Source organism: Puntigrus tetrazona, unplaced genomic scaffold (genome assembly GCF_018831695.1).
Source record: "Puntigrus tetrazona isolate hp1 unplaced genomic scaffold, ASM1883169v1 S000001140, whole genome shotgun sequence".
Taxonomy (NCBI): Eukaryota; Metazoa; Chordata; class Actinopteri; order Cypriniformes; family Cyprinidae; genus Puntigrus; species Puntigrus tetrazona.
Window position 1 is genome coordinate 605,801 of NW_025048726.1, and position 26,817 is coordinate 632,617.

At 39.8% G+C, this 26,817-nt stretch overlaps 1 protein-coding gene and 1 long non-coding RNA gene across 4 annotated transcripts; one reads left to right on the forward strand and one right to left on the reverse strand.

The window, feature by feature from the left end:
• Positions 1 to 2,502: 2,502 nt before the first annotated feature.
• On the reverse strand, positions 2,503 to 4,543 carry LOC122341157. The gene is made up of 3 exons (XR_006250432.1): positions 4,386 to 4,543; positions 4,064 to 4,174; positions 2,503 to 3,118 (listed from the first exon to the last, which is right to left on the reverse strand). It is a non-coding gene; the product is annotated as an uncharacterized LOC122341157 (long non-coding RNA).
• On the forward strand, positions 4,125 to 25,946 carry LOC122341156 (anoctamin-1). 3 transcript variants are annotated; one of them, XM_043234503.1, is made up of 25 exons: positions 4,125 to 4,257; positions 6,749 to 7,078; positions 13,187 to 13,285; positions 13,370 to 13,521; positions 13,999 to 14,053; positions 14,151 to 14,202; positions 14,332 to 14,387; positions 14,596 to 14,637; positions 14,825 to 14,889; positions 14,957 to 15,091; positions 15,738 to 15,898; positions 17,122 to 17,204; positions 17,306 to 17,317; positions 17,538 to 17,609; positions 17,839 to 17,913; positions 19,523 to 19,724; positions 19,808 to 19,919; positions 20,219 to 20,276; positions 20,370 to 20,470; positions 20,580 to 20,722; positions 21,206 to 21,358; positions 21,596 to 21,648; positions 22,058 to 22,242; positions 22,313 to 22,418; positions 24,368 to 25,946. In XM_043234503.1, exons 1-25 carry the CDS (start codon positions 4,153 to 4,155, stop codon positions 24,584 to 24,586), a joined length of 2,826 nt encoding a protein of 941 aa, XP_043090438.1. In that variant the 5' UTR covers positions 4,125 to 4,152; the 3' UTR covers positions 24,587 to 25,946. The 3 variants fall into 3 exon arrangements, with proteins under 3 accessions (XP_043090438.1, XP_043090440.1, XP_043090439.1); XM_043234504.1 differs by lacking the exon at positions 4,125 to 4,257 and adding an exon at positions 4,569 to 4,793; XM_043234505.1 differs by lacking the exon at positions 17,306 to 17,317.
• Positions 25,947 to 26,817: the final 871 nt, after the last annotated feature.

Below are 26,817 nucleotides of genomic sequence, written 5' to 3' on the forward strand. Positions count from 1 at the left end.
ATATTTCTTGAAGACTAGCCTACCCTTTATTGAGTTTGGCTTCAAGTGCTCTTTTTGAAATCACAAACAGCTAAGACTAAAAAACATGAACAAGGTAAAAAAAAATATATATATATGACGCTGATGCTTTTTTAATGGAATAACGAGAGCTTGGGATGAGGATCTTCTAGGGACAGATGTTCATCTGCATCGGCAGTAAATCATCACGGCAGCTTTTTATCTAAGAGTCTGTAAACAGGACTTGTCGAAATGTTTCGAAGTCTGACATAGGATGCGATGTCCTTCCCACGGTCTGTTATATCCAGGGTCAGATCTCTGAGGGACTCGGTCACTCCAGAGAACAGCCATGATAATTAAAACCATCCGAACCACACAGCTCGAATTAAGAGCACTTTTAATGTCAGATGCGTTTGAGACAAATAGATAGATCGTCAGAGTCAGTCTCTCTCTTTCTCGCTCTCTCTCTCTCTCTTTCTCTCTCTCAGAGAAGGCTGTTCCTCGCTTTTTCTTAAGAACCGTTCTCAGCGATGTCGTCTTAACTCACTCGGACCCGCTTCACCGGAGTTCAGGACCCTTTCATTCTTACAGGTGACTACTTTTACCTTCCGGAATTCGCCTCTAATTTGTCGTTTTATTCTTCTTTAAGGTTTTTCGTTAGGTTGCGCGTGTTCTATGCAATGCGATATTGTCATATTTACAATGTTTTCTACGCTATTCGTGATGTTTGCAATGCATTCTTAATCACCGAGTCTTGGCGCGAAACTTTAAGCGCTTTAAGACACGATCCTTTTAGACGTGATTTTGATCGTTTGCGTCTGGATGAAAGGATCGGAGCTGAATTCATTGGGATAGTTCACTTACGGTTTGATCTGCTGCAGTGCAAAGTTAGTACAGAGAAAACTCACGACTGAGAAGATCGAAAGGATTCTGCGCTTTGCTGGAAAGATCTGTGAAGGTCAGATTTCTGCAAGCCTGCTAATACTGTTTTGATATTACTGACCCTTGTGAAAGAAAAGTGCTTAATTGTGTTGAATGCGCACTTGTAGTGTACCTAACATACTAAAGAACATCTAAAAAGTCCTTGACCATCATTTCAGTTAAAAAAAAGTTTAACACAAAAAATATTTGTATGATGTTCCTGTTATAAAGCAACATGTTCTCTAGCAAATTTACAAGCAAGCATGTGAAAAAAATGCATGACAGCTTTTTGCACACAACAGGCTGTGTTTTATTGATTGTGATCAGCTTGTTGTTAACATAATTACATTATTACAAAATCATCATGGGCTACTCTCTGCAAAAAAAAAAAAAAATACACTGAATAATCCATTTGATTTTATTTGATCTCGCTTTTCAACATATGTTTTTGTTTATATAGAGTATTTGAGACAAAGCCATCTTGTGCTGGTGTATTTAATGCAAACACATTCATATAAGCACAGTATAATAATACGCTTCTCAGGTGGACTGAGATTGGAGCGTAAGGACGTTAACCTTCTTCACTGGACGTTTGTGTCCAGAGCCTCGTTGGAAAAAGCTTAGTCGCCATGTTTTTCCTCTAGGACTTTTCCGTGCTTGGCTCTTTCTCTCAATCCTTACAAGTTTTCAAGTTCAAATCAAGAAGGGGTTTTGAGAGTTTGAGGGGTGTACATCTTATTATAGTGAACTGGAGGAGGGTTTGGTTTAGGGTTCCTTGCTTTCTGACAGTGTTTCCAACCACATATGTGTCCACACAGATGCCACATTTGACTGCCTTTGAGTCCAGACTCAACGAAGTCCAGACTCATCTTTCCAAGATGCCACAATCTTGCACAGCCTCTGTTTGTAAAAAAAAGAAATAGTTCCTCTGTATTGTTAAAGTTGGTACGGACTAACTTTTTTGAAGTTTTTGAAGTTTTAGTTATTGTCCTTGTGTGCTGAGACAGACAACAGACCACTATTTGTTTTATACGCTCGTTTTATAAACTTTCAATGAATAAGAACCAAACCTGATGGGGAAGGTGTTTCCCAGGTCTTTCTTAAGATTGAAGGTGCAATCCCAAGTACTCGTTAATCTTCACCATCAGATTTAGTAGAAACCTTCAGGCCAGTGTGATGGTCAGGAGGGAGCAGGTTTGGACAGCCCTGAGTACTAATCAGTAATTAGATTAAATTACATCTTTAAATACTTGTAATAAGACTACAGTTACTTTTTATTAATTGCATGATTATTATTATTACTATTATTCACTCAGCAGCAATACATTTATTTATACATAATTTATCGATTCTCCCTAATTCCTTGTTTAAATGTTTAACAACAAATGGAATATAATTTTTTAATTTGCTTTTAAATCAATATGGAACAAGATTGTCCTGTTAAATTCAACTAGAACTAATCTAAACTAATCAGAAATGTGTCTAAAATGTTACTGCTCTGCTGGGAAATGCCTCTTTTGTTATTGACCAGACAGCCTTAATTAGTTACAGATTCTCATTAATAATAATGACAGGGCAGAAAGATTTTCATTTGTGACAGTTTAATATTTAACAGCTCTAAATATGCACTGTAGGATGGTTGCTACACACAAAAAAACTTTTTCCATGGTAATAATGGTGATAATGATCATTTAGGGACGGCCCACCAAAACATTTGATATGTCAGCTTTAGATTTTTTACCATTGCAGGCCTACTACAGGCCTACTATGTTTTATTTAAAACCAGTTTTTTTATTTGAAAAAAAAACCAAGAAATTTGAAAAGATTCAGCTGGGAGAACATCTAGCAATAACATCTAAGTTATTTGACATCAAGTCTGTAACATGATAAACTATAAAAGAAGAGCGTCTCTTTGAAGAAAAGATGGGCAGATGCTCTCCAATCTGTGAAAGAGTGTGTAAAAAGATTGTGATATACTTTAAAAACCATGTTCCTCAATGTCAAATCGCAAAGGCTTAGCTAATATCATGATCTGTATTGCATAACATCATCAAAACATTCAGAGAAACTGGAGAAATCTGAAAGATCTTTGTTGGATGCCCACATTCTTCAACGACACTCATCACATGATTACTAAATAAGCCAAGGGATACTTCCAGAAACCTCTGTCAGTAAACACAATCCACGGAGCTTTCTGCAACTACACAAATAAAAAGAATTTAAAATGGATTATTTCAAAGTGGAAAAGTGTTCTATGGTCAGACTTAATTTGACATTGTTTTTGGAAATCAGCTAGTTATCAGTGTTCAGTTCGAAAGTCAGCGTCTCTAATGGTATGTTGCATGTTTTGGAAGACACTGTTGAAAGGTATATAAGTTTAGATCATATGCTCCCCTCCAGATGATGTCTGTTTCAGGGAAGCTCTTGTAGTAGAAGAGTCTGGTGTTAAATTGATCTGCTTCAGTCCAGATATTTCACATATAGGGAACATTTGCGGCATCATTAAATAAAAAAATATGTCAAAGAAGGCCATGCCATTTTCAACAGCTGGAAACCTATCAGGCAAGAACACCAAAACTCCAGAAACTCATAACATCGATGCCCAGATGTCTTCAAACTGTTTTGAAAAGAAGATGCTACACCATGATAAACATGCCCCCTCCCAATTATTTTGAGACCTGAAGCAGGCATCAGATTTGAAATGAGCTCGTTTTGTGCAGAAAATGGTAAGAATTATTAGTTTAAACATTTGGCTCACGTGATTTTAAAGTGTTTTAGTTTTCATTTTATTCAAATGTAAAAAGCATTCCAGGGAAATTCAGGAATTCAGGTTACAGCTGGCCAAGTCCTCCTTTTTTGAAGCTCAAATCCTTTCTGAGACTAAGCATTGAATACTACATTGTTTTATAATGAAAGCATTTTACCGCATTTTACCGTTATTCTTCTCGTTATTTCCCTATATTTGCTACCGAAGTGGAGGTCCACTTATATCTATAAGCTTACTTCCATATTTAGTAATAAGGTGGATAGGCTACCAAACTCTTTCTAGCTTGAGGATGGACAGTAAAGACAACTAGCTCGTTTTAATAATTTTCCATAACAAGTTTCTTGTAAATTTATCTTTTAATTTTGTTCACATATATACCTGTATGCCATGTTGGTTTTCATGTACAGGTTAAACTCTGATCCACAATCTATTGGGGAAGTTCAGCGCAAGAAACACAATCAGCCACGATGAACAACGAGCGGTATCATTCTGTGCCAATAAAGGAAAAGCAAACGAACATTGTCAGTTTCAAAGCCATGGAAGACGTTGGATATGATCTTCAAGATCCGATTGTAAGTTCAATTTCTTTGCTTAAATGTTCAAATTAATGTCAGACTTGCAAGACAGATATCTCGTAAGGGTAAACAAGATGATATTATATTACTATTTCACGACAAACACACAAGTAAAATCAACATACCTGGGTGTGTTTATACTCTTAACGTGTGACGATCGTAGTATTTGTGTGGACTTCTTACCAAAAGCGATGCGTGAGGGACTTGAGTGAGGGGCTAGAGCGAGGGCATCTTGGAGGCTTTGATGTATGGCTTTATAGTTGAGTCTAATATTAGCGCCTGGCTCCTCTCACTCCTCTCAAGTAACTACAGAGATCAGTTTGTGACTTGAGGCTTGCTTCATTCTGAAAGACAGAAAGAAAGAACTGACAGACAGACAGAAAACAGTTAAAGATTAGGAGAGAGCGAGGCAGGTTTCTTACTGCTAGCTGGAGATGGATTTACCGCAGAATGAAGCTGCTGGCTCTCAACCTCCAGCTGCGTGCAAACAAGCCCACTTCTTAAGGGATGTGATCTTTCACGGAAAATTTCAGGTAAGTGTGAGGTCAGTTACTATTTAGGAAGTTTTAGGACTCTAATAGTGTATATTAAGGAGTCTACCGGCAGTATCTGCTGTTAATTATAATTGATGATTTAATATGAGTAGAAGTGACATGTAGATCAGTGGGTAAAGTGCATGAGCATATGCTTATCTATATGTACTAATGCTTTTTGCTCCTAAAATATGAACACATGTCCCCATAAGATGAAGGGGGATGCCAGAGGAAATGTTACACCTCATAACACAGTCAGCAGTTGCTGGATCAGTTGCAGTCACTCTACAAAAACAGCTGACCTCATGAATAAGGACTTCAAAAAATATGTTCTATCTAAGATTACTGTCGCATAGTTTGAGTTTGTTAGTCTAAAGTTCTGCATTTTGTATGGAACACGTTATATTGTGCAGTGCATTATTATTTAAACGCATATACAGGTATATGCTTACCATACTTGCCACACTTCCGTATTGTCTATAGCTTTGTGAAGATTACGTGCAGCGCTCATATAATGCATGGTTGTTTTGTTCTGTTGTGTTGCTTACATTGCCGTTCCCATAGCTGTAATAAGAGCCCATAGCTGTCGCCATAGTTCACACTCTCGGGTTACTCATGTCAGACATTATTTAATAGTATATTAGCAGTCGTATGACAAACATAAGATCCATCTTCAGTCGAACTGCAGATCCCTGGCCCAAAGGTGCTAAACTAAGGTCAAATTATTAACCACATCTCTAGCGACTTGTGTCTTCAAAATGAACAAAAAACCACACGGACGCTTCATGTTGACCTCTTGGGGAGATATATCAGATAAACACTTTGTGTTTCACAGAAGTGCATATTGAAACACTAAATATCAGAACACACGAGTAACGCAGTATTAGCACTCTAGTAACTACTACTAACTAACCAGAAACTCTGATTAATGAAGTAGTAATAGTACTTAGCCGAATGTGGTAGTTCACTATTAGCTAATCAGGAACTGTTATTTTTCATACCTCCCCAAGAACTACAGTATACATGTTCATAATTAATATGAATAATACATAATATATAATTAATTCTACAGTGAAGATTAACTTAAGATAACTCACTAGTAATGAATGAAATCTTTGTAACCTTTGTGGGTTTAGTAAAGTATTGAATAGTAGTTATTCAGATGCTACTACATCCTTCTAAAGGAACTGCTGTTTTTTGGATCAGTATTCTAAAGTGAAGATCGTGATAACTTTTAGTCAGCAATTACTGAAGTCATTGTAAACTTTTGAGGTTTTTGTAAGGTTCTGGTCAGCACTTTGTTTGCTGTGATGAAGAAAATCCTGTCCGGTCCATTTAGTCCGAGCTGGAAGTTCAAAGCAATACTTGCTAGCAGGAGTGTTGCATTCATGATGAAGCAGACATGTTAAACTAAGCATCGCAATACACTAACAGTCACAGCTCATTCTTCATTCTTACTGCTTTCCAACTTCTAGAATAATAAAATTTTTTTTTGAAAAATCTTACCAAAACATGTGACAACTACAACGGCTTGTGCTCCCGCTGAACATCCTCTCCAGAACATTGCTTTCGCACAGCAGTTTTTCTTTAGCTTAATGAAGAATATCATAAACCAGGGTTTACATTAGTCTGTAAACTTTCAGCAGAACGCTTAAGATCAAAAGTTTTCGGGGTCATGAGAAGCATAAATTTCATCAAGTGTGGACTGGCAGTGTAGGCTATTAATCCTCATCATAATATTGCTCATTTTAGACCAGTGTTTACTTGCTCAGCTGACGTTGAGGTCTAACAAACATTCCTCCTTAAAGCCGTCGAGTCCTCTGCCCTGTTCAGATGCTGCCCCATCTTGACCTTTCACTGGAAGCTGTCCCACACACACACACACACACACACACACACACACGTACACACACACACCAGCCTGGCTCATGTTTGGTCCTCCCCTCTCCTCCCAGCTCCTGAAGTCTCTGGCTCCGGAGGAGAACACACAATGCCGACGGGGGCTGTATTTCCAGGATGGTAAGAGGCGGGTGGACTACATCCTCACTTACCACATCAAGAAGAGCGGCAGCTCCCGGCGGCACGCGTCTCGCCTCAGAGACAACGCCTTCACCCGCACCCTGCGGAGGGGTCGAGCGCCGCCAGCGCCAGCAGCCGGACAGGACGCCGAGGCCGGCTCGCCTGACCTCAGCATGGACCACCACGACGACGACAAGTGCTTGCGGCGTGAGGAGTTCGAGAGGAACCTGCTGGAGATGGGCCTGGAGCTGGAGCGGGACGAGGAGGTACGTGTGATGGATGCTGCCTGCATTCCTGCTCCGCAAGGCTTTTGTTTGCTGGAGCTTTGCTTTGTCTTTTGGCCGAGCTCAGCTGTTTTACCATGAAAAAGGGCCACAAAAGACACATTGTGGTGTCACGCTGCACCGACTGTGACACGAGACGCTCAGAACTCAAAACTCAAATACTCCTGTTTGAAGCTGGCACACTGAGAGCCTTCACTTGCGGATGCTCAATATATGTGCTAGCCATTGTACTGAATATCATCATGGCTTCAGGTGATCAGTGTGATTGTGGCTGTGGTCTTCTTTTTTTTTTTTTTTTTGGAGTGTCTATTTAGACTTGTTAACTCCATTAACACCCACCAGTCAGATGTAGATCATTTAAGTCAATGAAGAAAATGATCCAAAATAACAATAGGTGTAGTGAGGGCTTTATCACCCCAATAAGGTGCCATCATTTTGAATTAAAATTGTACTTTACACTCAATAGGTTATTACTGCATAAAGTGCTAGAATAATGAGGTGTATGTATTTTCCGATATTTAAATCATATAGAACAACTAGGAAAAAATCCTGCTTGTTTTAGTATAAATAAAATCTGTAAGTATTTGCACTTAGTGTACATGGCATCTGTGTCATCAGCGTAGATTTTCAGCAGTAGCCAACAATACTTTGTATTGGGTCTAAATTTCACATTTTACATTATACATTTCGCTAAAACTCATTTTCTTTAGACTTAATTCCACCCAAATCCCAGCTTCCCAAGCATTCTCACTTCTAAATAGGTGTCCTATAAGCTGAAGAATAATGTCTTATCAAAACACTCTGGTTTTATCATCAACTGACTGAGTGCATTATGTCATATTGACTATATTGATTATCACATTGATGGGTACTGCAGTCAAATGTTATTTTTTAGGTCAGGCAGTCTCTGTGATCTCTGACCCAGTTCTTCTTCTGGCTTCCGTGGCTGCAACATGCTGTGTTTTCCACAGACTGGCAACCCGGGGTGTTAAAATACTATTGGGTAAATTGAAAGTGGGCGGAGTCACACGGAAAAGAAAAGAAAAAAAACAGACATTTCCACCTTAAATGCTAATTTCAGTGTAGAATAACTGGCTGTAGCATTGTTTTTCAGAGAAATAAATAAGTGAACTTAGCATGTTTTACTAAAAATCTGCAAAATCTACTTTGAACATGTTTCAACAGAAATTACATTACAGTATATTTCAGTTTACCATAAATGCTTCTCAGTACATTATTGGCAGTATACTTGAAAAACTGTTATTTGCACTGAATATAAATTAACTAAAAACTAAAATAAACTGACTTGCAATTGAACTATAGTAAAGTAAGTGTCCCCTGAAGTGCATACTTGTAGTTTCTATCATGTCCATTATGAATTAAAGTGTCAATAGAGCAATTCCTGATAAGCCTACATGACCAAAAGACACGAAAACCCTGTCAGAGCAATTATCCTGGTAACTCATGAATATTTTTTTTTTTTACTTAATATTTAACACTAGTAGACATTCTACTAACAGTAAGTAACTTTGCCACATGCCATCTATCAGTCATTAGAGTAACAATTTATTTTGATGAGTTCACAACTTACTACATACTGACTATCAAAAACACTGCAAGTATATATGAGCATGTAGTTACAATGTTACTTATAGTCAGTGTAAACGAATATTCTCAAAGTTTATATTAAGCAGAAATTCAATATCGCTTTTAATTAGCAATGAAATAATTAATACGACATTGTCTGTGATTTATTATTATCCGTTTTGACATGTGATAGCGGGAAAACAGTTCTGGCACAGCTTCTGGTGTGACTGTAAGACAGCAGCAACACATGATCCCAGATAACTCAAGAACTGAACATTCATTTGGCTTCAAATAGTAAAATGGCAGAAACAAGTGTGCATCTGCTATGAAATAATTTCTCTCTTTTAAATTTGTGAACAAAACAGCAGGTTGTTTTTTCAGTTGGTGTGTCACCTTGTTGGGGTATATTTGAGTTTTTTTCAGCATTAAGACTATATTTTGTGAATCTGACAAAAACTGTTAGCTGTGACAGTATAAGACATTTGCGTATGTGCATCAGCTTTTTGTACAGTATGAATATATATATATTGTGACGGGAGGAGCCAACGACAGACACAGTGGGCGTGGCGTCAGGCCTCGGAGAGGCTTTTTTTTATTAACAAAAATCAAAATAATACAAAATTAAAGTGTCCAGGGGAAAAGTGTCCAAATAAAAGGGGATCTGGTGTCCTCGTCGTGCTCCGGGTAACGTGCAGGTTGAGGCCGTGTTCCAGGGGGGGAAGGGTCCAGGTAAGGGGCGGAGTCCGGCGGTCGCGCGCTCCCCTTTTTCTGGCCCGGGCGCGAGGGGCGGCGGCTTCTTCCGCGCGTCTCCGTCGTGCTTTGCTCCCGGCGGCAGAGTGGGATGAGCTGTGTGCTCACAGCCTGGACTACGGGGGTCCCACGACGCACTTCTCGGACGGCGGGGTGAGGTCCATCGCGCACCCTTCCTGGACCCACGAGGACACCAGCGTGCATGCACGGGGGAAGAGACCGGTCTTCCGAGGAGAGGCGCGTTCGGTATTTAACGGCGGCGGTAACGAGGCTAACTCACTTCAGGTGCGCCTCGTCACACGCCGCCAGACCTGAACAATACCACGCCCTCCTCTCGAACACACCCACTCCGTCCGGGAGCCTGGTGAAGGGCAGCGAATAAAAGACGGGGTGATGGTGACAATAAAGAGGAGGGGCAGCCGACTGCGTCACATTCCCCTCCCTGCCGTCAACCCCGTCAGGCGGTCGCCGCCCACGCAGGAGTGCTACCTTCCTCAACCAGGCTCCAGCGGTCGGAGTGGGCGGGGCAGGGATTATATATAAATATATATAATATATATAAAGCCATGTGTAATACTGGCCATGTCATTAAATGCCTTGCAGAATTACACAAATTTCCTAATTAGCGACAGTAATGATGATCACAGCTGTTGAGCTGTTTGTTTTTGGCTGTGAGACTCACCCTGACATGGGATCTCTGTCCTGGAGTCTATGTAGGGCATTACCGTCAGGTCACACGTGGTCTGAAGTGTAGTGCACATGCTGTGTGTGTAGGCAACCCGCTCTTGGCTTGGGCCACTTCCTGATTCCATTACTCCTGCTTCTCCTCTTCTTATTTATTCAGTGCAGTGCAACGTTGCGCTCAAATTTTCTTATTCTTTTATTAGCTATCTGCCATAAAAGTAGAGACGCCAACCTAATCGTGCAGAGCTACTCAGGCACACAGACAGATTAGATGCTATCTGTGTTTTGGTCCATAACTCTGGAGCCATAACAGCTAGCATTTAGATAGTTTACTTATATATAAGTGATTCAGACGCTACATCACAGATCGCAGGCAAGGGGACAAAATACATGGCTGCGTGGATTAGGAAGTACATGACTTTGGCTAATGTCATGGTGTTAAAAGAACCAATCAGCACTCTGATAGAGTTTCATGACTGAACTATGTATTAACATGCTAACTTGTGTGATAGAAACAAAATACTTACATCACTTCAGGAGCCCTTTATTAATCCCCTGGATCCATATAGAGTGCTTTTTATGAAGTGTGTTTGTGTAAGAAAACTATCCATATCTAAAACTTTACAAAGCACAGGCCAAAGAGATAAAACAAAATGCTGGTCATGAATTAAAAGTACTAAACAAGGATTTGTAAAGAAAAATGTTTGAGTATTTAAGAAATATAAAAAAATATATAAGCCAAGAGGAGACTAATTTGTAACTTTTTACAAGGCCTTTATTAACCCTCTAGCAAATGAGAATGAGAATTAGTTGACAAGTAGCTACAAAGTTACTCATACTTAGTAGAATGTCATGTTCTGCTCCATCTTCTACTACTTGATTGGCGGTACTGTGTTTCAGCAGAGGTCATTCCAGTACTTACTTCATAGTGCACAAGAAAGGCGGTGGTTCACGACTGATCTTGGATCAGTGAGTTTTGTTTTGAACCAAGCACTTTACAGGCTCTTGTTCAAAACGTTAATACAGAAATGCATATTTCAGTGTGTCCGTCCACAGAATTGGTTTGCAGTGATCGGCCAGAAGGATGCATAATTTAATTTTTCGATACTTCTATGCCACAGGCCAACGTTTGCATTCGATATCATATTCGCATTCTCAACTACCTGGATGACTAGCTCATTTTAGCTCAGACTGAGTGGTGCGAACACAGACTTGGTGTTACGCCACCTCAGCCTGCTGGTTCTTCAGGTCAAGCAGAAGAAGAGCAAACTCTGTCCGACTCAGAGGATCTCTTTTCTTGGGATGGAGCTGGATTCAGTCGAACAAATGGCATGCCTCACACTAGCCCGCAGCTCTACAGATAACATGTTTGCTAGATTCTATAGCCTTTGTGTGGAACTGGTATCCTCCTGTGTTCTCACCATAAATGGGTAGAGGCACTGAGAGACCCAAAGTGTTCATCCAGTAGACCCTGTTGAGCTCCTCCATCCCCTCGGCAGCCAGATGTAGTGGAGCATCTGGCTCCAGGCCCACACTCAATGAATCCATGAAAACCGGTAGGGGGCTGGAAGCCATGTGGAGTAAGAAAGGGGACTTCATGTGTGTATTTCCACGGTATAGCCTCAGAGCCCCATGTTTCCTTGTCAGACCTTCTGCCACCCTAAGAGGGTTCAATCACCTCCAATCTCCATATGCACTGAAATATTGCCCATAGGAGTATACAGTCCTAGACCTCCTACGGGAAGGCTGGACTTCTGTACGTCCCTGTTTACTAGAAGGTAGGACGTTCACCTGTGTTGCAGTCTTACTGAGTGAGCTCACTCCAGTGTCTGCTCTAGCCTGCAGCTCTAAGCTCCTAGATATGGTGCTACCTCCGGAGTTCTCGGCTCCAGTCCTGTCACCAAGGTAGGCTCCAAGATGCTCTCCTTTGTTTCCTGGCTCTGAGTCTCCACTAGTCCATTCAGCTCTCTTTCATCTTCTGAGTCTCCGTTGGTCCTGTCCAGCTCTCCTATGCCTCCTGAGTGTCTGCTGGTATCGTCAAGCTCTAATTCTTCTTCTAAGTCTCCACTGGTCCCATCCAGCTCTCCTTCGTTTTCTGAGTCTCCAGTGGTCCGTTCAATCTCTCCTTCGTCTTCTGAGAGCATCCTGAAGTATGCTCTCACTGAAGGCACCATCCAGCACCCTCTCCTCGAAAAACGTCCTGCCATCTCTTCCTGTGCCCGCTCCTCCTGAGCGGGGGCTATGCAGTCATGGCCATGGTATCTGGGCCAAGGCCATGGACCCCAAATTTTCTGCTCGGCCATGGCTTCACAATGGCCTCCTGAGCTTCTCTGGACTCTCTGCTACACCTTGGAGGCTTCACCAACCTCCAGGGCACCCACACTCCCTGCCTGTTGGTACTGTTCAAAGACCCATTTTAACTACGGTTCCTGCAACATCAGAGTCTATATCCAGACTTTAAACTTTTGTCAATACTTTCATTATTATTTAACTCAGAAATGTCAGGTGGGCGTGTAGAGTGTTAACATAAACATAAAACTTTACACAATGAGCTCTCTGGATCAGCAGCTGCAAGAAATCAGGTTTAAATTGATTTAATAGACAGCAGAAGGTTTAATTGACACACAACAGTCATTTAGGAATAAGATTGTGTATGTTTGAATCAACATTGCAATCTTTTAATGATTAAATATGTACACATACACTGTAAAAAACAATAGTTGTTTCAACTTGTTACCCCGCTGCTTAAAATGTTTTTGTTGGGTCAACTGAAATATTTTAGTTGTTCACATTAACATTACTTGAATAAAAAATAAGTTGAAACGACTATTGTTTTTTATAGTCTATATTATTCTATCCCATTTTTATATTTGTACCAGACTTCAAAAGTAACCTGGGCCCAGGCAGCCACTCTCTTCAATCACCCACGCCAGAATAATGCCTGGGATTTCTCAGAATTTTTTTACACACATACCTGATCTGGCTTACCATTTAAAATATAAAGATAAGTGTGATGTCTTGTGAAAGTTGCTGAAACAAATTCTTTTAATAACTGTTCTGTCTTTTCAGACCAAGACTCCTGGGGTGGGCTTTGTGAAGATTCATGCTCCGTGGAGCGTTCTCTGTCGAGAGGCTGAATTCATGAAACTGAAGATGCCCACCAAAAAAGTAAAGCTTGTCTTGCAGTCTAGAGAAACACATGCAGCTGCTGGAGATGTGATGAATAAATGTGATGATGTACTTTTATTGTAGGTGTATGAAGTCAAGCACAGCAGTGGCGTAATGGAAAAGATCAACGCGTTCATCAGCAAACTAACAGATCCTCTTCATCCAAACTTGGACGAGAACAGGACACAGAAAGTGAAGCACCTCTCGTACCCGTTCTCCAGGGAAAAGCAGCATCTGTTAGTTTCTGCTTCCACAATAACATCCTTTCTCAAGCATGAAACACATCTAAATGTCTGTTACATGTACTGTTCAGTTCAGCATTCAGGTGATTTGTGACCTTCACATGGCTGGACCAATGTTACACTTTCGAAGACATATTCAAACTGAGAACCATTTAAAATCGAACAGCACATCCCTTCATGCAAATTCTTTAAAATAATTCTCATATTTAATACTTCAGTTTAGTCTAAACATGGGGTTGCCAATTAAATTATATATATTATTGGTGTAACAACACATAAAAATGACTGTTGGGTCTGAAATCACAGCTTGGTATGTTGTCATTATTTTAAGAAGTTAATGGCCAGAGAGCATTAGCTTTTGTTCAGGGATTTACAAAGACATTTATGCATAAGATTTGTGTGAAAGAGTCTTATTTTTCAAAAATTAACTGAGAAATCAAATGAAAGTCTTGTGACCTTTCATCGTTACAGGTTTGATTTGTCTGACAAAGATTCCTTTTTTGACAGTAAAACAAGAAGTTCATTAGTAAGTATAAACAATTTATCAAATGTACAGCATTAAAGCCATATTGAATCATCTGAATATCCATGAATTAAATGTTTTATTATGTGCATTACTGTAGGTGTGTGAAGTTTTGAAGCGAACCAAGTGCACAAAAGCGAAATTTAGCATGGGTAAGCTACTTCTTTGTCTATACAATTGAAAGAATTATAAATGTAATAGCACCAACTTTTCATATGCATCATCGACAGCAACTGTAACTGAAGGAATAATCCAGTGTGTCATGTTCACATATTGTTTAGGAATAACTAGTCTGCTTGGGAGCGGTGTTTATTTGGCTGCTTATCCATTACATGATGTAAGTACTCCTGTTGAATTGTCTCTTAAGGATCTTAAGCTATCTGTACAGAACTGATCAACACTGTTGCGTTATTATAGTGACACCTAGACTTATCGAGGTGTAAGTACAGACCAGTTGTTTAACTTCTTGCTTGATTAATAGATGCACATCTTTTTAGCACTGGAATTTTTAACAAGATACAATATGCTTGTTTTTGTCTTTACAGGGCGATGTTAACGGGGAAAATGCAGAGCCAAATGATAGAAAGGTGAGTTTTCGTCCAGTTTATGTTTTATTTAGCCAAAAATGAATAAATACTGGGACTTTTAACAGAATCAGATGGTTTCTGCTATTAAACAAACAGACAAGAGCAAGAAAGTTGAGTAGCAGGTTACCATCAAGACCAAAAACTTTTTTTACTAACACGTTTCATCATGTCGTTGCATTTATTTCAGCTGCTGTACGAAGAGTGGGCCAGCTACAGTGTCTTTTATAAGTACCAGCCTATTGGTTTGGTCAGGTAAGTCTCAAACTCTCGGATGTGTCAGTGTTTTAGGTTCTTTAGAATCATCTTAGTTATCTTACAGGAAGTACTTCGGAGAGAAGATCGGTCTGTACTTTGCCTGGCTTGGTGTTTACACCCAGATGCTGATCCCCGCTTCCTTAGTAGGGGTCATTGTGTTCCTCTATGGATGTGTTACTGTTGATGACGACATTCCCAGGTCAGTGGAAGCAAAAGCAAACATTAAGTGCAAGACACAATCGCATATGTGTTTTTTATTTTTAAGACTGAATTACGATTATTAAAATGCGACATTACTCTCAGGCAGAAGGTCAGATTTCAAAAGCAAACTGGTTACTTAATCACCCAGTTTTGTCTCATTTGGCAACCTCAAGCAAAACTAGTAATAAAATGACCCAAGACAATTTTAGAGGGTAGTTCCTCAAAACATATTTGACAAGGTCTATTTTAATAACTGGAAGAGCTGTTAACTCCTGTCTCACATCTCAGTTAAGTACGGTTGCATAACTCTTTTCTTGCTTTGTGACGGCAAAAAGTACTGTAGGGTAATAAAGTACAAGCCTCCTATTCTCAGTATAAACCCTCAGACTTTTTAAGAGGAAGTTCATACTTTGAGAAGGAGCATATAAAACCAAACAAGTCCCTCTGGACTGTGTCACTGTCAGGATATTATGACAGACTGAGAAGGGCCTGTTGGAGCAGTTTTTATACAGAAACCACGGCTCGCTTTTGGGGTTGAAAGAGGATACAATCATCACCTTCTCTAATAATGAAAGTGTTCAATTTTAGTTTAGTTAAAAAAGTGGAGTTAATGTCTTGTGGTAATCGGTTGAGGTCTGTTTTAGTATGGAGATCTGTGACCAGCGGAAGAACATCACCATGTGTCCGCTGTGTGACCGCGTCTGCAGCTACTGGAACCTGAGCACGGCGTGTGGGACGGCCCGGGCCAGTCATCTGTTCGATAACCCTGCCACTGTCTTCTTCTCCATCTTCATGGCGCTGTGGGGTGAGATCAGAGCTCATCATCCTTCTGTGTGTTTGTTTTAAGCACCTGGTCCTCAAGTCATTGAGTGTAAGAGTGTAGGTTTAGGGTTGAGGTTCACTCAGCAGTGGAATCTTATCTACACTTGATTTTTTACAGATTAATTGCACATTTAAGTAATAATGTTAACGAACAACGTGGGCTTGCTTGAGCTTAGCTGCTTGTGATTATGTATAATTTACTGCTATCACTATGCGGAGTACATCTAACATACATAACAATGTGGCTGTAAAATGAAGCGGTACCAAATTTGATGGATGAAGGTGCTTAAAAGGTGCTGTTTTTCACAGCAATGCCACAGAAGAACCATTCAGTTAAAGGTTCTTCAAAAGAACCATCTCTTTCTTACCTTTTTATAATCTGAAGAATCTTCCACCAATTAACTTAAATTATTTTTGAGAGTAAATAGTATTTAAAGACACACTGCATGCTCAAATGATTGAACTAATATAGTGAATTTGCTCGAGTGACTTTGTTTTAAATTCATCACGTTGTAGTGACAGTCATTAACACGTATATACAGGTAAAATGAGCTTGATTATGTGGAGCCAGAGAGATTGGATTATCATAACAGTCTCTATATCTCCTGCTTCTCTCTGTCCAGAGCTAAACGTGTCTCCGTCCTGTGGTTTTATCATCTGTTTGGCTGTTTCCTGTGTGTCATTTAAACCGGTTTCTTTAGCGTTTCTCTGTTCTGCTCAGTGTCGTCCGCTGAGGGATTTGGACAGGAAGTCCCTGACTTTAGCTCTGTTCAGGGGGCAGAAGTTCACACATAAGATTTACAGTGCTTCCATCTGTTTGGAGGAGAGACATGACAGCTGTTGCTCTTCCACAAGTATAAATACAAAGATATGAAGATCGCTGAAGCTGTGGAGGCTTTTATGTGTTCCATAAAGCTGCTTTGTTCAGCTTTTGGTCTCTTGTGCGCATGAAAAGGAAATCTTGTTCCGTGATTGAAACTTTCATTTCAATTGTTCTCCATGAATTCAGCCATTGCGCACACAGTCTGATTTAGCTGCTCCCATCATTTCCATGATTATAATAAATCATCTCTATAATGAAAATGTTAATATTTGATCACATTCTGCTACATTTAGCACCTTCTGTCCTAATGGTTTCTCAGGTGTGGGTCAGAGGTTTAATGGGGCTCATTTCCTCACGTCAGTGTTATTAATTGTGTGTTCCAGCGGCGTTCTTCATGGAGCACTGGAAGAGGCGGCAGATGCGTCTCAACTACGAGTGGGATCTGACGGGCTTCGAGGACGAGGAGGTCTGATCACACATTAACACCCACACATCATGATCATTGGGGCTCATTTCACTAGTCTGTCATTTAACGCTGTGGTCCTCTTCTTCCCCTGGTGTGTGTAGGAAGCACTGAAGGTTTGAACATATTCTAAACTCTTTTGATCAGCTCTGATCACGCTGTCACTTCATCCGCTGTCACAAACCTTCCTCGCAAGAGATCTAGCATGTGCTGAATGTTATAGAAACGCTCACCTGAAGAAAAGCCGCTTTCTTTCTCTCGCTCTCTCGTTCTTTCTCAGCTCTGTTTCTTTGCTGTGTCGGTTTTGTCACATATATTGTCATTTGTTTTTGTCAGGATCACCCGCGAGCTGAATATGAATTCAGAGTCATGCAGAAATCGCTGAAGAAAGACCACAGATCACAGAAGGTGACACTGATGTGTTGTTTTTGCACGTTGTTAAATAATATGACTCTGTACACCTTAAAATAATGTATAACGGCTCTTTAATTTGAATCTCTGAGGATAAATACAGATTTTAAATCACAAGATATTCTAAAATAAATAGGTTTCCTGAATTTGCCAACAATACTCCCGAGTCATTGTGTGGCTCAATATGGTTTGCACTTGAATTATTTTCTGTTTGTTTCTTCTTTAGCCAGAGAAAGAAAAGCTCACGTGTAGAGACAGATTTCCTGCGTATATGACGAACCTCATCATGATGCTTTTAATGGTAAGGCCGTCCTACATCAGCTCGTGTTTCATGTGAGTTTGTACATCATCCGGCATCACATTTGGGTTATACTTCACCATAAAGTTAACATTAGTTAATGCATTAGCTAACATAAACTAACAATGAGGAATTTCTTTTTGCAGTATAGATTTAGAGAGGTATTTCTGTGTGTTAACTAATGTTAGTAAACGTGAAACGTTTAATTTAAAAAAGGTAAAAGTGAATAAATGCTGTAAAAAAAAAAAAAGCGTTGTTAATTGTTAGTTCATGTTAACTAATGTAGTTAACTAATGCTAACAGATGAAGACGTAATGTAAAATATTATGCATATATTCATATTCAAACCATTTATGAGCATGTGAATATGAATATGTCGGCGCAGGCAGACGTCATGATTTCACATAACCCTCTGATGCATGGTTTCAACTAGAGTGGACAGATTGTTAAAATCCATTTCAACCACATCCAAACCACCGTGGGTGATGACCTTTGACCCTGACCCATCGTATTATATGACTGTTCTCTGTACATGTCATTGTTTTCCTTATCTATGACGTCATAAATTCAACATGGCTGAGGAAAGCGGTGAAGCATCAGCTACCTCTGGAATATCTACCTCTGTCTTTTATTCCAGGAGATCCAGACAGGTACAAACATACTTTTTTAAAGAATAATATATCAGGTATACATCGGGTATTGTTAATGGATTTGTTGCTGTTCACCAAAAATCCATCTGTCTACTGTAGTGGGCACCATGCTTACAAGGGCACTTGTGTTTAGTGTGTATTGCAGCTCAATAAGCTGTTGTTGAGTGCGGATGCGTTAAACTGATGAGAAATGACAGTAAAAATTATTAAGCAGCACAATTTCGCTTTTTTAGCTGCAAATCAGCACATTAGAATGATTTCTGAAGGATACTTAGTAGTAACAAATTATTTTAAGTTTAACCAGTTGTTCAATAAAGACATAAAAACTATCTACGAATATTTTACTGTAATAAACACAGAGGCAATCCATTAAAAGGTCACAAAGTCCAGTTCTCACTATTAACTATGAAATTTCATGACTGGTAATATAGTTGTTAATTGCAGTATTCTCCACTCTGTAGTAATTAGTAGAAATGTTGGTATGGTTATCAGGTTTTGGTAGTCATCAGCAGAATCTGGCCCTGACGGTCAAATACCAAAGCTTTTGGGACATCCTAAAAATACACATGACAGAAATAGTTTAGTTCTGAGTAGATTGCCAAAATGCCTCCAGCTGCTGGACAACAACAATCTGCCAGACAAGGAAGCCTTGTCCATTTGTTACTGTATATATAAAGGAGTTAAATACCATACATTTTTAAAAGACCAATCTGCCAGTGGTTCTCATAGAAATACGATTTACATCTAAATTAATAATTCATTCGAATAAATGATCAATGTCTACAAATTTGTAGCTTTTTGAAATGTCCTTAGCTAAATTTGAAGCCAATAAAATATTTTCATCACATCATGGCTTTATTCGAAGGCATCAGACTGCTGTCCTGTATCTTTTTTTGGTACGGTTGTTTTGCTGGCGTTTATCTGGCTGTACTTTCAGCTGAAAGAAACTTGCTGTTTTACAGATCGGCGTGACGTTTGCTATTGTATTTGGCGTGATTTTGTACCGGATCTCAACCAAAGCCGCTCTGGCTATGAGCTCGAACCCCATGACCCGCTCCAACGTCAGGCTGACGGTCAAAACGACCGCGGCCATCATAAACCTGGTGGTCATTCTCATTCTGGACGAAGTGTACGGCGCCGTCGCCCGCTGGCTCACTGTTCTTGGTCGGTCTTCATCCATTCGATATTGATCTTTGATATCACACTGGCTAAACATCGGTCTTTTGCGCTTATGTTTGTCTCCTCAGAGGTTCCTAAAACAGATAAGAGCTTTGAAGAAAGGCTGATCTTCAAAACCTTCATCCTCAAGTTTGTGAATGCGTTCACTCCCATCATATACATTGCGTTTTTCAGAGGCAGGTGGGTAATGAATATCCAGACCAGCTGTATCTTACACAGCCTTTGAGGAAATCTCCAAGTCTTGTCTGTTTACATTCAGGATTAATGGCTTACTAATTAAATTTCAGTAACACTTTGGCATAGGGACCGATTCTTACTATTAACTAGTTGTTTATTAGCATGCCTATTATTTACTAATTGGTTGTTTATTAGTAGTTACATCCATAATACCTGAACCTAAAATTTGTTACGCTATTTTTACGCTATTTTTACGCTTGTCTTGTAAAGTCCACACTGACTCCGAATGTGTTCCCGCGCAGACTCGGGGGCCGTCCCGGGAGTTATCTGTACGTGTTCGAGTCCTATCGCATGGAGGAGGTATAGAAACTCTGATGAAGTTCTCTGATGAAGAACTGATGAAGTTCTCTGATGATTGCAGCAGCTGACGTGATGTTGGATGTGTTTTCTCAGTGCGCCCACGGCGGCTGTCTCATGGAGCTCTGCATTCAGCTCAGCATCACCATGCTCGGCAAACAGCTCATCCAGAACAACCTGTTTGAGATCGGCGTCCCGTGAGTGTCACACCGACACACACACACCACTCGATCACGAGAGCCTTTAATAGACGTGCTGAATGAGGTTTGTGTTGCCGTGCTTCGGGTCTCATTTGTTTTATTGCAGTAAACTGAAGAAGCTGATCAGATACATTAAATCCAAGAGAGCCACTTTCCAGGAAGAGGAATATGAGAAGAAGTTGCAGCGTTATGAGACGGATCACTTCCTGGAGCCCTTTGTTGGCCTCACACCCGAGTACATGGAGATGAGTGAGTGTTGCGTTTTCAAAGACGATCTGTGCTGATCTGCAGAGTGGCTTCTAGGTGCCTCCGTGAAAGCGTTCAATCGATTGTGCTGCTTTGGTTTGTTTGATAAAAAAAATATTCTCAGGTCACGTGTTCCAGATGCACCCCAAATAGTCTTGTTTGTTTGTGATTCGTTTTTTATATCATTATAGATATTTTTATTTAACACTAATTTTATTCTAATTTGATCAGATTTTACTGTCTAATTTCATAAATCTTATGAATCCAACAGGTTCTAAGATCTGACTATTCATGCAGCCAAATGCAAAATATTGAACTATAGAACGTTTATAGCTATAATTTGATAACTTTCTCTTCAGATCTGTACAACTGCAAATTGAGTCCAACCTGTTCACAACCAATGGCCAACAATTTTTGTTACAAAACAATTTTCTGACGTTACTCCTTTTTTTACTATTATTAATTATTGTGCTTCTGTTCCTACAGTAATCCAGTTTGGCTTTGTGACTCTGTTTGTGGCATCTTTTCCACTGGCGCCTCTGTTTGCCCTCCTGAACAACATCATTGAAATCCGTCTTGATGCCAAGAAGTTTGTGGCAGAACTAAGAAGACCAGATGCAGCCAGAGGCAAAGACATCGGTCTGTATTTAAACCGTGCTTTGGTTTAACATCTGTGATCAGCACCTGTAGTCCGTTACCATTCAGAATGATTTGAATTTGTCCTTTGTTTAGGAATATGTATTTTATGAATCTACAGTTGGAGTATTCCTACAGATATTTCCATAATATTAATAATTGTTTGCTTCATATGTTGGGTGTATTTTAAGAGGTTTACCTCAAAGATCTGATAAACGAATTGTGTTGATGTCTTCACAGGAATCTGGTATAATATTCTCAGAGGAGTTGCAAAAGTGGCAGTTATTGTCAATGTAAGTGTCTATTAATATAGTATGACATTTACAGTTAAACTGTGAATTTCCACCTCCTTTGTACAAAGCATTTTATATTCTTTAACAGCGCCGCAATAAAACAAGACCACTCAGAGGTCACTGCCAAATCAAATGACATCTTATTGGTCAACACTGATAATTTGCACAACGAACCTAATCCTCTAGTCCCTCAACTCCACATAAGCTCACAACAATCAAAACCTTTAGAAATCGTAACACTAGAACGCTCGTAACGCTAGATGGACCATTTAGCTTCTGAACTGAGAAGCTGTTATTAATCGCTAAAGTGATTCTTCTGTAGCTGATGACTGTATTTTCAAGATTTAACTTCTTGAAAAATTCTAAGAAAGTAGAGTACAAATATTAAAAGCTGTGATCTTTCCTGCAGGCGTTTGTGATCTCCTTCACGTCAGACTTTATTCCACGGCTGGTCTATCAGTACATGTACAGTCCGGATGGGTCGATGCATGGCTTTGTCAACCACACGTTGTCTTACTTTAACGTCAGTCACTTCCAGAACGGTACTGCCCCACTGGAGCCTTACCACTTGGGCTTCCATGTGGACATGTGCAGGTACGTTGTAGCTCTAAACTCAATTAAAACTCCATGAATGTTTAATGACACATTTCTCTTTTTCCTCCAGGTATAAAGACTACAGAGAGCCTCCGTGGTCGCTGACGCCATACGAGATCTCAAAAGAGTTCTGGGCTGTGTTGGCCGCCAGACTAGCATTTGTCATTGTCTTTCAGGTTAGTGTCTAATATCTAAAGACGCATTTCTGCAAGACTCGCAGTATCAGCTATCTTAAGTTATTGCCATAAAAAATGAATATTCTAAGAATAAAAATGCTACACACCAAAAATATAATACAGCCTGAATTCTGGAAATGTGGGGATGTTTTTAAATAAAATGAAAACTTTTAAATCACATGAGCCAATATTTTATTCGCAGAAAACCACAAATGTTTAAAGTGAAAAGATTTATAATTTTATCAACTAAATGAGCTCATTTCAAATGTAATGCCCACTACAGGTCTTGAAAAGGTTGGCACAGGGGCAATAAAGGCCAAGAACTTTTGAAAAGATTCAGCTGGGAGAATACCTAGCAACTAATTAAGTTCAATTACATCAGGTCTGTAACATGATTAGCTACATAAGGGATGTCTTTGAGAGGCAGAGTCTCTCAGAAGTACAGATGGGCGGAAGCTCTTGAAAATATGAAAGCTCTTGAAAACAGAAAACATGGTGGAATACTTTGTTCCTCAAAGTCAAATTCCAAAGGCTTTGTTGGATTCTCATGTTCTTCGCGTCCTCAGACGACACTCATCACATGATTCTGTCACTGACATTACTAAATGGGCCCAGGAACACTTCCAGATACCTCTGTCAGTAATGTCATGATAAAAAAAGCCATATGTGAACATGGTCCAGAAGCTCTACCATGTCCTGTGGAACAAGACTCATTTAAAATGGACTGTTTCAAAGCGGAAAGTGTTCAATGGTCAGATCCAGAGTCCAAATTTAACATTCTTGTTGGAAACCACAGATGCAGTGTCTTCTGGGCTGAAGAGCAGGAGATCTTCAGCGTGTTATCAGCGATCAGTAGAAGTTTTAGAGCAACATAAGGGCCTTTCACATTTTGTAGTACACACTAATTGTGGAACTACCCATTTTTTGGAGTGTTCGCAACACAGGAACTATGAAGGATTTTAGTTTTATTTTGTTGAAAGCTGTTGACCGGTTTATGTTACATTCTAGTTTGCACAAAATTGTCCCAGTATTTTAGTACTGTACTTTGAGTTCTGGAAGTAAAGTGGTGCGAAAGGCCCAATATGCTACATATGCAGCTATTACTGCAGCATGGCTTCGTAGTAGATGACATGGTTGAATTGAGATGCTGAATTGACCTGCTGCAGTCCAGATCTTTCACTTTTAGAGAATATTTGGTGCATTCTTAATAAAAAAATACATCAAAGACGACCATGAATACTTCAGCAACTCATAACCTCGATGCCCAGATGTCTTCAAACTGTTTTGAAAAGAAGATGCTACACCATGATAAACATTCCCCATCCCAACTATTTTGAGACCTGTAGCAGGCATCAGATTTGAAATGAGCTCGTTTTGTGCAGAAAATGGTAAAATATCCCAATACCTCTACCTTATCTACTCCCGTACTTCGGAGATTACAATTTCTGTATACCCTCATCTTCACCCTCCCAAATTGGCAAACCGACCAATTATGAACATTGTTTCCAACCTACATCTTCTATTTATCCTTCTCAGTTCTCTATATCAAAATATCAAGACAGGTCATCTTAAATATACCTTGCAACGACAAGTTCTCAATCAGCTTACTTCAGCTCTTTCCAACTTTAGGGATCCTAATTGTCTGGCCTATATAATATACTAATGAGACAATACCCCCACCCTCCAGACCATCAATTCTAGACACCCGGTCAACCTAACTCTTATAATATCTCCTACCCCTTTTCATCCTCTTCCTGCTCATCTGAACAAATAACTGTTATTTACGTATTCAATTTGTGGCGTGAATTCACATTTTAATAATGTTTGGGTTGGGTTGTATTTGGAGACTTATCGAATGCATTGAGTGAACTGGATACAAAAAGCTTCTTTATGAAAATTTGTGATATGAGGCTGGTTGATTTGTGCTCGTCTCCTCTCGTCCTCCGCAGAATGTGGTGATGTTGATGAGTGATGTTGTGGACTGGATCATCCCAGATATTCCCAAAGACATCAGCTTACAGATCCATAAAGAGAAGATCCTCATGATGGATCTGTTTATGAAAGAGGAGCAGGGAAAGACACGGACAGAGGATGGCCGTAAGGAGATGAGTCCCAGTCCTCCAATGCGTTCGCGCTCCGCCTCGCACACGGCCTGCAAAAACTACTAGCATCAGCAGCCTCAGAGATTCATCGTTACATTCCACTGACGACCCCAGACTGCTGCTGGGTCTGAAAGAAAGCCAGTTCCCACTGCCCCGGCTCTTCATGCTTCTTCGTGGTTCTGTCATTGTTCTGTCTCAGCGAACCGGTGTTGTGCAGTTTCTTAGCACTGCTGGACATTAGCATAAATCAGAGTTGGTCAGCTCTAGCTCGAGGGCTAGAGATGATGAACACTTTCTTCTGCGTTGTCTTGCAGGTCAGTTATTGTCATGGCAAAAGTTTGCAGAAGCGTGTTGAACAAGTTATTTCAAGTACTTGGAGAACATGTCCCACATAATGACAGACACATTTATAAGATAGTATCGCCCCCTTGAGTGCGACGGTTTGTTTGACCACCCGTTTGACCCATAAAAAAGGCTATGTTATAAATATATATAGATTCTGATTTTCAATACTAAAGGTTTTGGTTGTTTTGTTTGCAGTTGTTTGTGATTGAAAATATCTACCGTCATCTATTTATAACAAAGCCTAAATATGGGAAGAGATGACAGGATTTCTATAAACTTTATCAATCATTTGGACAAGGATTGAAAATGCAGAGGTCACAGTGAAAATTTGATTCCAATATCATATTTAAAATGAAAAGCCACATCAAGTTTAAAGTGGATGGCCTTTATTCATTCTTCTGTTTGCTCCGTTTCAGAGAAAATAACGTTAATAAAGTGATGAGCCCGCTTTAATTCTTTTAATCAAACGTACCTCGGTATTTCATGTTTTCACTTTTATTGTACGGTAATTTTTCTAAAGCTTTTAAATCTTTTGTATATTTGATGCTCTTCATATTTAATGGTGCCTGGTAGGATATTCATCATCTGTATGCTGAGCAAGCATTAACGTTGTGGAACATTTCATAAGACATTATACTTCTCATTCACATTGTGTTCATAAGAGTGTAACAGACTTGAAAACCATCAATTCCATGTCAAGTCCAATAATGTTTTAGATTTTATACAGAATCATTAAGTCAATTAGACTCGTAGATTTCGAATGCATCTGTATCCTGTCCTAAGATTTGTGGCTTTGATTAATAGTTTGCCAAGACATAAATGAACTAAAGGTGATTACACGCACCAAAGATATCTGTGCTTTTGGTATTTTGAGGTCTTAACATGAAAACAGAAGTCATATTGTTTTTTTTTTTAAGAATTGTGAATGGTGTTTATTATTTACTGCCTTACATGTCTACATTTTTAATACATGTAACATTTTGTTTGCTTGCCTTAATTTAGAAACACAGTATGCTTTAGTGAACGTGTCGCTGTGTATTGTAATGCAACACTAAAAAGAAATAAAGTTTTTCAGTTGTCATTTACTTTTGAAGTGTCCTTCCAGGTCAGGAAGCAGACCGGCTAAACGTCAAAAGTCAGTTCATTCTCTTAGGTGTGACATCTAGAGTCTCTATGTTCCCCTGGACTAGAACATACAGAAAACGTCCAAAATTTAAGAGGAACAATTTAACTGACGTACAAAAACGTAAGACCATCTTTAACAATTCTAAAAAATCTGTTTCTAGCATTATGCATTCCAATGAATATTATTTTGAAAATGTTAAACTTTGAAAATAAGCTCATGTTTCACAAAGTTTGCTGCTAAAATGTCAACGTTTTGGTCCCTGAGCCACTTAGTTATCACTTTTGCCTTATGGCATGGTGCTCCATCGTGCTGGAAAATGCATTGTTCATCAAACTTGCTGCTGGAGGGTGTTTTGGTACCATTCTTTATTCATGGCTGTGTTTTTGGGCAAAATTGTGAGTGAGTCCACTCCCTTGGATGAGAAGCAACCTCTCACATGAATGGTCTCAGGATGCTTTACTGTTGGCATGACACAGGACTGATGGTAGCGCTCACCTTTTCTTCTCCGGACAAGCCTTTTTCCAAATGCCCCAAACAATCGGAAAGGGGCTTCATCAGAGAATATGACTTCGCCATTCACCATACTTCTTGCAGAAGATCAATCTGTCCCTGATATTTTTTTTGGAGGGAAGTGGCTTCTTTGCTGCCCTTCTTAACACCAGGCCATCTTCCAAAAGTCTTGGCCTCACTTTGCGTGCAGATGCGCTCACACCTGCCCGCTGCCATTCCTGAGAAAGCTCTGCACTGGTGGCACACCGATCCTGCAGCTGAATCCGCTTTAGAAGACGATCCTGGCGCTTGCTGGACTTTCTTGGACGCCCTGAAG

Bases quoted from the DNA above. Each gene is read 5' to 3' on its own strand.
- LOC122341156 (XM_043234503.1), top strand. From the start codon at position 4,153: ATGAACAACGAGCGGTATCATTCTGTGCCAATAAAGGAAAAGCAAACG. The intron at 7,079-13,186 runs GTACGTGTGATG...CTGTCTTTTCAG, and splicing joins AGCTGGAGCGGGACGAGGAG to ACCAAGACTCCTGGGGTGGG. The intron at 15,092-15,737 runs GTCAGTGGAAGC...GGTCTGTTTTAG, and splicing joins GTTGATGACGACATTCCCAG to TATGGAGATCTGTGACCAGC.